Here is an 11940-nt window from a genome sequence, read left to right as displayed (position 1 = left end):
AAACACACTTTCGACTTATAATATTTCCAACTCAGGATGGTTTATTGGGACATAGCCCCATCGTAAGCAGAGCAGCATCTATAATTACGTCCTACTGTCTCAGGCAGCCTGGGGGTTCAAGGAAGGGAAGCCCAGCACAGGCTGGTGGGGGAGCTCCCATGCCCCTCTCTCTTGGCAGACCCAGGATAGCCAGGAAGCACAAGGGATATCCCTGGAGCTAGGGGGTGTGGCCCAGGTGCCCTCCATCCCCTACCCAAGAGTCCAACCCCCGCTAAGTGGGAGCCTCAGTCTACCCTGGGCCTGAGGGTGACAAGAACCTCAAGAGGTTGGTCCCAGGGTCCTATGAGGCACAAGCAGATCCCTTGATGGCCTGCCATTGTCCCCTGTCCTGGAACAATAAAGCAAGTGCCTTGTGGTCTCAGCTACTGAGCCTTCTTTTCTGGATCTCCCCTCCCTGGGCAGAAAGGCCAGGCCAGACTGATGGTAGATGCCCTGGGCCTGTGATGCCGCTCCCACCCCCACCCAGAACCATGAAGTTTCCAAAACCAAAAAGTGAGGCATCCAGGAGGATTTCCTAAACAGGGAAGTGAGGGAACAGATGGGCAGGGCCTCCTGCAAGGAGAACGTCCAGAGAAATGCAAGGAAGAGGCTGCCCTGCCCAGAGGAAGGGAGAAGACACCCTCCTCCCACATCCCTTTCTCCTGAGAGACACCCCCTCCCTCTACTGCCCTGTCCAGGCTGTGCCTTCCTGCCTCCCATTTGTCCCCAGCTGGGAGAGATGCCACATCTGTTTGGGGCTTTGGGTTCCACAGGTGACCAGAATGGAACATGCCTGGTACTGTGTGCACTGCTGGTCCTGGAGGGTGGTCTCTGGAAAGTCAGGGGTTCACTCAGTCCCACTTGACTCACCCCCTCCAGGCACCACTTCCAGGTGTCACCAAAGGGTAACCTGAGAGGCAGCACTACAACTCTGCCTCAAGAGGGACACGGCAGATGTGGGAGCCAAGAGCACAAACATGAACCTCAGGTCTCAGAAAGTCCCCTGGGGATCAGGCCTGGCGGCCAGCCAACACCTACTTCTAAAAGGATAGCTCTGCAAAAGGTCCCATAACAGAACCCCATCCTACCTCAGTGCCCTCCCTCCTGGAGGTTCTAAGGCTGGGGCCAGGGCTAGAGGGCTAGGGTGGGGTAGGGAGTAGGAAAGGCATGGCTAGATGGTGCCCCCAAGAGGAAGACCCACCTGCCCCAGCCTGGCCCTGGCTGTCTAGAAGGGGCATGAAGTCTCTCTGCCAAGCCCCTAGGTGATGCTGCCCCCAGCTCTGTACAACCCTGGGCCTGTGTCTTTTTTTTTTTGTATTGAGCCTGCGTCTTGATGTCCAGGCCCCCAAGGACAGGGCAAGTGTTTCCTGGGAGAATTTTACTAGGACCTACTTCCTTGCCGTGGGCCTTCAGACCCTTGGAACTCAGGCACACTTACCTTGTACCCACAGACTACTCGATGAGCAGAGGACATCTCCCCAGAGGACCCTCAGCCAGACCTCTGTTCGGTGGACCCACTCAGCACACCTGTGAGTGAGCTAGCACCCAGCGTAAGGAAGACAGCCGACAAGCAAATAGGACTTTGGGTCTAGCTGTAACCAGACTGGCCCTCAGACCTTTAAAACAGCCTCAGCTCCACCCTGAAATGAGCCCTACAGCCCCGCTCATATGCTGCTCCCTGCTGGCCATCCCATGCAAGGTGTTTAACCAACGTTTTAGGGTGAGCAGCCATTTGTAACAATGGATGCAGGGTCTGAAGTCCCCTATCTTGCAGGAATTAACCCTTTTTTTTTTTTTTTTTTTTGTCTTTTGTCTTTTTCCGTGTCCGGCAACGGATCGCAACCCTCAGTGTTGCCCCTGCACCGGACCGGGGACCGGCAACGGGATTGCAACCCTCGGTGTCGCTCCCGCGCCTCGCTCAGCCAGTGAGCGGGAACCGGTCTGTATGTGGGATCCGAACCCTCGGGCGGCAGCGCCGCGGCGCTTCCCAAGCGGGGCACTTATCCAGTGCGCCACCGGGCGGGCCCTGGAATTAACCCTTTTGTTCAGGGATTCTAAACAACTAAAACTGAGGGTTCTAAAACTGGTTAGAATGAACATGTCTGGGAACTTGGATGAAAAAAAATTACATCATCATTTTCACTCATCTCTACCTGAAATTTAGCATTTCTGTTGATTATGAACATCAACCAATCACAATAGCTTTAGTAGTACCCGTGACTTTCTCATGAGAAATCACAGATACTAGGGCTGGCCAGGTAGTTCACTGGCTGGAGTACAGCCTTATAACCCCAAGGTCATAGGTTTGGATCCCCATACTGGCCAGCTGCCAACAAATAAAAAAGAAATCACAGATACTATATTTTCATATTATATTACGAGTATTACAGAATACACACACATACAGAAATAGTTTGTGTTTTGGGGGGTTCTTTGGGCATCTGGCCGGTATGAGGATCTGAACCTGTGACTTTGGTGTTATAAGGCTGTGCTCTAACCAACTAAGCTAACCAGCCAGCCCTAGATATAGTTTTTAATACATAAGATATATAGCACTACTATACATTTTATGTTCTTTTTTTTTTTTTAAAGATGACCGGTAAGGGGATCTTAACCCTTAACTTGGTGTTGTCAGCACCACGCTCAGCCAGTGAGCAAACCGGCCATCCCTATATGGGATCCGAACTCGTGGCCTTGGTGTTATCAGCACTGCACTCTCCTGAGTGAGCCACAGGCCGGCCCTACATTTTATGTTCTTAAAAACCTTTATTGTCCATAGGCCTTAGTAGGCTGACAACAAAGGGGTCCACAGCACATAAAAAAAGAAAAGCATTCTTGCTTTAGTTGCTGGATGGTGGGGAAAAGGAGGGCGCCTCTTAAGGGAGGGCTCAGGCTAGGGAGGAAGGCACTGGGGGCTTGGGGCAGCAGCTCTTTACCAACTAGAAGGGCAGCATCTCAATATTTTAACAACTGGTTTGGCGGTCCCAATGCGCACCCTGTAGGCCAGCCCAGGAGGGCATGAGCTGTGCATTTCTCTGTAGTATTGGGGCTTTTCTGCTCTACACTGTGGCAGGATCCTCATGACACCCCTGAATAGTCAAAGCAAAAATGACTGGTCCACTTCAGAGAGACAGAATCTGAGGTCCAGCTCCAGCAAGGGACTTGCTCCTTCAAGGTCAACAATTCATCAACATCAAGGCCAGAACTAGCCCCATCTCCGCCCTATCTTCTTCCTCCTTCTGCTGCCCAGGGATCTAGGTTCCTAGGGAAAGTGCCAGGAACTAAATGCAGCAAGTTGCACCATTAGCAGCAGGACCAGTGCCAGAGGTATGAAGACTTAAAAGGAGGCAGGGGGCCAAGGCTCTTCCCAGCCAGTCCTCATCCAGGCCCAAGGGATACAGACCTCTCCTCAGGGTGAGTGCCAACCTGGTGCCTGCTCCGAAGATGAGGACCCCAGAATAGGGACCTGCCTCCCTGTCTGAAGGTGGAAGTGCAGTAGGCCCATCTAGAACCTCAACCCAGTTATACTTAGCAGACGCAGCAAGGAGGACTTGTTAGCAGGGTGATCAGGGAGGGTCCTCTTCCTGCACCAGGGAAGTGGGTCCCTCTTCCTGGCTATGGCTTCTCTGCAGACTTGTAACCCCATAGACTACTACAAATACAAAGACCCTCTGTTTGGACACCTACACAGCCTGATCTGCGAATTAACCTCCCTGTACATTCTTGTCCACACGCCCCTTCCTCACCTTTGTGGCAACTGACAGTTCCTGACCATTTGCTCTTTGGTGAAATTCTTACTTCCCTTCACTTCTAGCACAACCTGCTCCAAAACAGCCTTCTGCTCCCATTCCCGGGCAGCTCCTCCTGTCTCCATCTTTGCTTCTCCCCCAGGCCTGCTCTCAAATGCTGGCCTTCCCTAGGGCTACATGGTCTCCAGGGACCCTCCATTGTGGGCTGGGAGATGATTAGCATTGTTTGGGAGAGTCCCAATAATTGCAGGACACTTGGCGTTCCTGTCTCCTGTTCACTAAATACCAGTCATGCCAGTGAAGGACCCCAAATCTCAGCTGCCATCACAGCTTCAGCAAGCACCTGTGGCCAATGACCTCCAACAATCACCATCTCCAGCCTTTATTCCCCTCTTGGTCCAGAGCTCAAATTTCCTGTCCTCTGGTCATTTCCTCTGGGATATCTGTACCATGCCACAGCATGTCCCAGCCTGAGCTCATGATCTCCCACTAATCTCTGCCCTGATCTAACCTGGGTTCCCAAACCCAGCAATGGCACCCCTACCCACCCCAACACCCAGGCCACAAGCCAGGCATTCAGTCTTGACTCCTCTCTCTTTCCAGTCCCCTCATCCCATCAGCAATCGGTCCTGGGGATTTCTTCACGGATACTGACCTAACTCAGGTTCCCTTCGTCTCTCACCCCAATTCCTGAAACTCCCTCCTCACTGCCCTCTGCCTCTAGTACGGTAGTGCCAGAGTCAGCCTGCCTGAATCCGAATCCTGGCTCTGCCACTTAGTAGCTGTGCAACACTGGCTGGGCAAGCTAACCTCTTTGGGCCTACATTTTCTGTCTTTTTTTTTTTTTAAAAAGATGACCGGTAAGGGGATCTTAACCCTTGACTTGGTGTTGTCAGCACCACGCTCACCCAGTGAGCAAACCGGCCATCCCTATATAGGATCCGAACCCGGGGCCTTGGTGTTATCAGCACCGCACTCTCCCGAGTGAGCCACGGGCCAGCCCGGGCCTACATTTTCTGTCTTTTTTTTTTTTAAAAAGATGCCCGGTAAGGGGATCTTAACCCTTGACTTGGTGTTGTCAGCACCACGCTCACCCAGTGAGCAAACCGGCCATCCCTATATAGGATCCGAACCCGGGGCCTTGGTGTTATCAGCACCGCACTCTCCCGAGTGAGCCACGGGCCAGCCCGGGCCTACATTTTCTGTAAAATGGGTATAATAATAGTGCCTTCCTCAGAAATGATTGTGAATATTTTATGAATTAATACATGTAGAGCACCCAGCCCAGGCATGACACAATAAATATTGACTATTGTTATTAATCTCATTCTTTCCAATCCACCCTTCACTCAGCAGCCAGAGATAATCTGACCAGGTTGTTCTGCTTAATCCTCCTCAGGGGCTGCCCATCTTCCTCAGAAAGAGCCCCAGCTCCTGGGTTCCACAGAGCTATCTTCCTTTTACATTACAAATATCCACTGTCAAACACACCTGATAAACCTTGCTTCCAAGCCTTTGTTAAGCTGTTCCCTGCGCCTACACACTCTCTCTCCCACCTCTTCCTGTTAAAGTTGTCCTGAGCTTACAAGCACCTGCTCCAAGGCTGCATCCTCCAAGAATCCTCCCCAGAACCCTCCAAGCAGAACAGCTCTTGCTCCCCGTGTGCCAGGTCCACCTTGTTCTAGGGACAGGTATTTGTTCCTTTGTCTCCCTATTTTAAAATTCCCAGAGGTCAGTGCAGATCCAGTTACCTAACAAGGGCTCCATAGAACCCAGCTGAATCCCAGCACTCCTGGGCCTCCTAGGGCCAGAGCTCCTCAGCCCAAAGAGAGCAGGCTGGCATCAGGTGCATGCGAAGGAGGGAGGGCCTGCAACAGTAGGTGTGGACTGAGGTGAGCTCGCCGCCTAGCTCCGTTCCTGAATTTCCTCCATTAAGCGGCCCCTCCTCTGGGTCTAGGGTAGGGGTGGGGGCTGAGGGCAGTGTTAGATGCAGGGCAGGCCAGGCCAGGGGGCTCCCCAAGGCAGCTGAGGGCAAAGAGATGGCTCCAGGCCTTAGCCAAAGCCCTGTCACCTTCTCTGATGAGGGCTCAGATCACAACCCAGTGGTCTTAATGATCTCTAGAGGTCCGAGAAGGTGGGATGGAGGACAAAGCCACCTCTTTCACACCTTCCCTCCCACCCTGGAGGGAAGGCCTTTGTTCCAGCTTCTGCTCTACCAGGGCTGACTGTGACTTTATGCCAAAGCTTCTCCTCTTAGGGCCTGGGTCTCTTTCCATCATGACAAAAACGCTTTCCAGTTCCATCATGTCCTAAATGCTGACTCTAGATACCAAGCATGGTGTCAGAGTACAGAGAACCAGGGGATGGGGGACTCGGGGGTCAGAAGGCACTGGGAGGAGGGAGGGCGAAGATTTTTACCACCTTGAGCACATATCTGCCAGCCCCCTCCCCGCGCCGTGCCTTTGCCCACATAGACCACACTCAGGCTGGCCCATGCCAGAGACCAGAAAAAGAGAAAGTTTATTGAAAACTATATACAGTTGGTCCAACTCCTACCACAGGCTGCAATTTGGGCCAGTCCCTCCCACACCTCAGGCAGTGTCTCGGCTCCTGATCGGGGAGGCTAGGGGTGGGGCCAGGGCCCAGACTCCTTTGGGAAGCTTAGCAGCCAGACCCCACCATGAATCTCTGTCTGAATACAACTCTAAATGGCCTGGAGGTGGCAGGGAACAGAGAATGGATCCCTGCCTTGACCTAGTCACAGCCTGGACAGGAGAACACTATTCTGAAACGGGACCAAGAAGTCTCAGCTAAGCTGTCCTGAAGTCCTGGCTGCTCCTCTCACAGGGTGCCCTCTTGGACACGGAGGCAAACAGCCCCCCTACCACCCTATCCCACGCGCCAGGCCCCATGGGCTTCATGGCTTGTACTGGGGACATCAAGCCCCCTTCATCCCAACATTGACTCAGGGTCCAGGGCTCCTGGAGCACTCCCCAAGCTGAAAACCTGGGTTGAGAGGTGAGTGTTGAGATCATAGCTCAGGGCTCAGGACCAGAGCCTCCTGGGGTAGGGGTGATTTTGGGGGTCAGGGTGTCCCGCTGTAGGAATAGTCTGCTTTATTGTGCATTACCAGCCGGTCATCCACGAAGTAGAAGCTGTCAGACTGTGTTTCATATGGGTGGCGGATCATCTCACTGACTGCAAGAGAGGCCCAGCCAGGCCGGGCAAAGGTCAGGAGCCTGAGCCAGGCCACTGCAGGGGCTTCAAAGCTGAAGAACAGGGGCAGCTGAAGACAGGCACAGCTGAAGAACCTCAGAGAGTTCCCCAGACTCTTTGAGCCTGTTTCCCTATAGGTGACATGGGAATAGTGCCAGACACAAGGGACCCAGGGTGGGAAAAAAGGGGGTCAGACCCACAAGCACCCCTCCCTCCCTGAGCTTGGTCTCTACATGTCCACCCCTCCCCTGCTCCCACAAGTCCCTGCCCACTCACTCAGCTCCTCAGAGAGAGGGGGAAAGTCGTAGATGTGCTCGCAGGTGTTCTTGCTGCTGGGGATGCAGAAGCCAAAGTGGAAGTCAAAGCTTTTGAGTAGCTGGTTGCGGAAGTAGTGCCTCTCAATCATGCGGAAGTTGTTGACTGGTTTGTCACCCACTGTGAACTCCACCCTGAGCAAGAGAAGGGGGCAGGGCTGAGTCTGGCCTGCAAGTCAGCCAACCAGACAGGCACAGGACAGACCACCCCTAAGAGAGGTCAGTAAGAACTCGGAAAGGGCTTGCTTCCCCCAGCCCTCACCCCCAGCCCTCACCCTTAGCCCAGTGACTCACGTGGCTCCCACCTGCCTCAGGCGGAGAAAGGCAGGCGTAAACTGGTAGCGGACAAAGCGCCCAGCATTGGGGTCCAGGTCCCGCAGATTGATGGGCAACCGCTCTGCAATGTACCCCACCTGGGGCTCAGTGGGCTTCAGGCTGGGGCCCTTGCCCACCCATGCTTCCACCCAAGGGCCCCCATTTGTCTGAATTTTTAAAAGTGCCCCAGGAGATTCTGATGCACATTGAGAGTTCAGATCATTGGCCAAATGTTGCCACCTGTGGGTTCTAGGTCAACAGGTCACCAATTTCGACTGAGGTTCCCAGGGCCACAGGATGCACAGAGGCCCAGGGCCTCTGAAACTGCAGTCCCCCTGGAGGCCTGCAGAGGGCAGGCTGGCAGGGACCAAAGGGGCAGGGCTGCCCTCCCAAGATGTCCAACCACAGAAACAGATGGGAAGGAAACGAGAGGCCTCGCTGCCTGCAGACTCCTGAGAATGCTGGGGTCCAAGACCCAGCTCTGTTCTGACTCTGTGGCCTGAGGAGTCCCTGGGCAACCCACTCCACAGCTCTTGCCCACCTCCCCATCAGTGGCACACCCTGCCCACTTACCCGAGGCCGGGGGCTTCTTGATTTCAAAGAGGACAGTGCCTGAGTCCATGTCCCGAATCTTAAACCTGACAAAGTCGATCTTGTAGATATTCTCCTCAGGGGAGCACAGGTAGTCTAGGGAAAACAGGCAGCTGAGCAAGGAAAGGGACCCAAAGCCCCTGCTGCCAGTTCAATGTTTGTGGGACCCCACCCAGCCTGGCTACCACTTTCTCTAGGGTCACTGCCTTCCAGAAAGGGGTTATTTGAGCCCCTACCTTGGGGGAGCCCCCACAGTGCAGAGGACACATACCTTTACCATGGGGACTTAATGGGGGATGAAAGCTCTATCCTAGTGGCCTCTGGGAGTCAGGGAAGGGCAAGGCAGAAGAGGGTAGAGGACAAGGCCACCTCCCCTGCACTTTCCCTCCCACCCTGGAGTTGAGGGCCCTTATTCCAGCCTTAGCTCTGCCAGGGCTGGCTGAGTACCTTTGAGCCAAATGGGTCTGCAGTCTGGTGGGAGCCCCCAGCATGAGAAGGAAGATACAGCCCTGCCTTTGGGAACCTCCCTCTAAAGGGGGTGACACAATTCTGTCTTGGGAGAGACACGGTCCTTCTCTGGAAGATATCCCCACCCCCACCTCATGGCTGCCCCTAGCACTACATCTAGATGTGTCAGGCAAGGCTGATGTTGAGAGGACTGACCCTCACATGGATAGTGCTGAGGCAGGTGAACAACGCCTTCCTGTTCCTCCTCAACCCCCACCGCCAGCCCCCTCCTCTCCTTGTAAGCGGCTTATGCAAGCCCAGCTCCCTTAAGCAGCTTAGCCAAAGCTCTGCTGACTCAAGTCCAGAGCTGGCGATGTCAGACGGAGGGGGGTCAACTTTGCTCCCCTCCTGTTAATCTCCAAATGGGAGGAAGTCTTAGCACACAAGGGGAATCCCCTTAGAGGTCATCTATCCAGCCTTGGCTCTGAGCCCCCCTAGAAAGAAAGTACTCCCAACCCCCACAGAGAAGAGTCCAGGCTAGGCCAGGAAGAGGGTGTGGCAGGTGCAGCAGAGGGTGTGGATGGGGGTAAGGGGAGTTCTCAGGCCCAGAAGGGGAACCAGGAACAGTGTAGGCCCTGCCCGAGGACGCTCAGGAACACACAAGGCCCACTCTAACCCTCATGCTCTCGCAGCAGCAACTGCAAGTGCTCAGGGAGGTCCTAGCCACAAATAGGAAGGAACAGAGAGGTGCAGGGGGCTCTGGTGCTGTCAACCTGCACAGCATCACATCCTCCGCTGGTGGCCCACAGAGGCCCGGAAACCACCCTTCAGGCCCCTAGGCCACCTGCTATTCCTCTGGGCCAGGAAGAGGAAGTGAATTATAAGTCATTCTCTCTCCCCCAGGCCTATATCTTCTCCAAGCCTGGGGCAGCCCCCTCCAGGAAGCCCTCCTGGTAGCCATCTGGTACCTTGGGGCCCAGCAGAGACTACATAAGGCTTGGGGAGGGCCCTGAGCCCTGGCCTGTCCACCTCGGCCCATGGGGAGGAAAGATGGGGAATGGGAGTGGGCAGCCCCTACCTCACCCTGTACATACCTTATTTTCACAGAAAGGAAGCACTAATCCAAAGGGCACAGGGAGAGGAGGGGGCAGAGTTGGGAGCAAGATCCTAGTTGCCTAACTCCCAGCTCCCCATAAGGCCCTCCCTTCCTCCCCCATTCTCCAACATTTGGAGCCTCTCCTCTCATTTGGGAACAGTTGTTCTTGCAGTCTGACCTCAGTCTCTTCTACTGCAAACTCAATCTATCAACCCCTCTATCCTTAGAGGAGGTGAGGAACAGGGGATGCCTATGGCTGAAAACACCACAGCCACTCCCTCCCTTCTGCCAGGGAGAGATGAGGCATGGGACCCAGGATCAGGTCAGAAAAAGGGGCAGAGTGGCAGAGGACTCAGAACATAACTGCTCCCTTACCCTCGGCCACAAATAGCTTCCTAAGCTGGATGGATTCAGGGCCCAGTAATCCAGAAACAGCAAACCTCAGACCTGTGTGATTAGGGTCATAAGAGACCAGGCAAGGGGTACCAGGGTGGAGAGCCCTAGAGCCCTGTTCCCAACTCCTGCACAGGAAAAGGGACCCATGAAGCCCCTTTTCCTACTCATCCTCCACAGATACCCCATCTCTAAAGGCTAAGGATTTCCTCCAAATTAGGAGACCCATGGTGGTACATGAGCTGGAAGCCCCCTTTAGTTGCAAAATAAGCCCCAGAAGTTACCTAGGACCCAGACAGGTCAGCCTGACCTCTGGACTTCCTATAAGAACTGTCTCAGCTAAGATGAATCCTAAATGCTGCTTTTGCAAATTGCAGCCCAATTGGCTCTAACATCAGCCTGGTCCAGACTCCCTCCTTCAACTGATGCTTGCTTGGGCAAGGGAGCTCAGAACTCTGGGGGCCCAGCCAAGAATGGTTGCTGCCTAGCTAAGAGAAAAGGGAGGATTTGGGCCTCCAGGGACCCAGATGCACAGGCTCACGCCTGCCATCATGGTCCCCTCCACAGCTCTGTCTGGGGGCCCTAGGCTCTGCTGCTCCTGCAGCTCCAGGGCTCAGGTCTGTCCCCCAGCCCCACAGAGAAGGAGCCCAAGAGTTGCTCTCACAAAAGGAGCCTGGACAGGTTTCTGATGAATGAGGCCAAGGTAGAAGGCCAGTGTCTCTCCAAATACCTCCTGTTCTTCAAGGCTCAGCTATGGCCTCTGTCACGAGGCTTCCTAGCCTTATTTCCTGCCTATGGTGACCCCCTACCCTACCCTGAATGCCCAGTTGTCTGCCTCCAGGCAGCAGCCATGAATAGCCCTGTGGGGCCCTCAATACTATTGATAAAAGAGTCCCTTTCACAGAGCATGTATAGCATGCCAGGCACTGTACAAAATCAGAGGACTTATTTTATTTTCACAATAACCTTATGAGGTAGGTGTCATTATCCCCATTTTACAGATGAATAAACATACTCAGAGAGGTGAAGTTACTTGCCCAAGGTCACACAGCCAATTATGTGGCAAAGCTAGGACTCTAACCCAGGCAGTCCAGCTCAAAAACTTAACCTTGCTGGAGACTAAGCCTCTGCTGATGAGATAGCCCCTGGAAGAGGACATGCTTAGGGGGGCATTAACCCACTCCCATGATAGGGCCCACAGCCAACACACTGAAGCTTCCTGCTCAGTTTCTTTCCTGGGGAGGGGGATGGCTCCAGTCTTCCTGGGCGATCTAGGAAGGAGGGGCAGTAATGGTCAGGGAGACCTGAGGGTCTTAAAGCCTCTTGAGTAACTCAGTCTCTACTGAGCCTCCAGGTTGGGGGCTGAGAACAGGCTGCACTCAGCTCCGCTCCTCAATAGTGCAGGCAGGCCTCAAAGGGCTCTGAAGACTCTATGGGGAAAAGGTTACGGTTGCAGACGCTGCCGCACCTTCACCATGGGAAAAGGGGACGGTCCCTCAAAAGGGAAGGAGTGGGGTGGAAATAAATCACCAAAGGAAGAGGAGGGGCACACAGGGAGATCAGGGAAGGGGGGACGTAGAGATAGATCTCAGGCTTGGAGGGACAAGGCAGAGGAGTAAAGAGTAGGGGACATAGGCGTGGGGGACCCGGGTCGGGGAGAGGAGGCGAGGGGAGGGCGGGAAAGGGGGCGGGGGCCGGGGCTCCGCGCCGTGAGGCTCCCTCCCGCCGGCGCTCACCGCCCGTGATCCGCTGCAGCCCCAGCACGTCCTCCGGCCCGATC

At 54.4% G+C, this 11940-nt stretch overlaps 1 protein-coding gene across 1 annotated transcript; it reads right to left on the bottom strand.

Annotated features, from left to right (window-relative positions):
• Positions 1 to 6282: 6282 nt before the first annotated feature.
• On the bottom strand, positions 6283 to 11934 carry UNC119 (unc-119 homolog (C. elegans)). The gene is made up of 5 exons (XM_008582648.1): positions 11897 to 11934; positions 8207 to 8320; positions 7613 to 7715; positions 7281 to 7453; positions 6283 to 6986 (listed from the first exon to the last, which is right to left on the bottom strand). The coding sequence occupies exons 2-5, from the start codon at positions 8253 to 8255 to the stop codon at positions 6874 to 6876; spliced, it is 438 nt and encodes a 145-aa protein (XP_008580870.1). The 5' UTR covers positions 8256 to 8320; positions 11897 to 11934; the 3' UTR covers positions 6283 to 6873.
• Between the last annotated feature and the right edge of the window lie 6 nt (positions 11935 to 11940).

This window comes from Galeopterus variegatus, unplaced genomic scaffold (genome assembly GCF_000696425.1).
Source record: "Galeopterus variegatus unplaced genomic scaffold, G_variegatus-3.0.2 Scaffold2683, whole genome shotgun sequence".
Classification (NCBI taxonomy): domain Eukaryota; kingdom Metazoa; phylum Chordata; class Mammalia; order Dermoptera; family Cynocephalidae; genus Galeopterus; species Galeopterus variegatus.
This window is presented reverse-complemented; position numbering and strand designations above follow the sequence as displayed.

What these genes read in the sequence shown, in the direction of transcription:
- UNC119 (XM_008582648.1), bottom strand. Translation starts at nt 8,255, where the DNA reads ATGGACTCAGGCACTGTCCTCTTTGAAATCAAGAAGCCCCCGGCCTCG. An exon ending in CTGAGGCAGGTGGGAGCCAC is followed by an intron (nt 7,454 to 7,612) that starts GTGAGTCACTGG and finishes TCTCTTGCTCAG; the next exon opens with GGTGGAGTTCACAGTGGGTG. An exon ending in CCCTCTCTCTGAGGAGCTGA is followed by an intron (nt 6,987 to 7,280) that starts GTGAGTGGGCAG and finishes CCTCTCTTGCAG; the next exon opens with TCAGTGAGATGATCCGCCAC.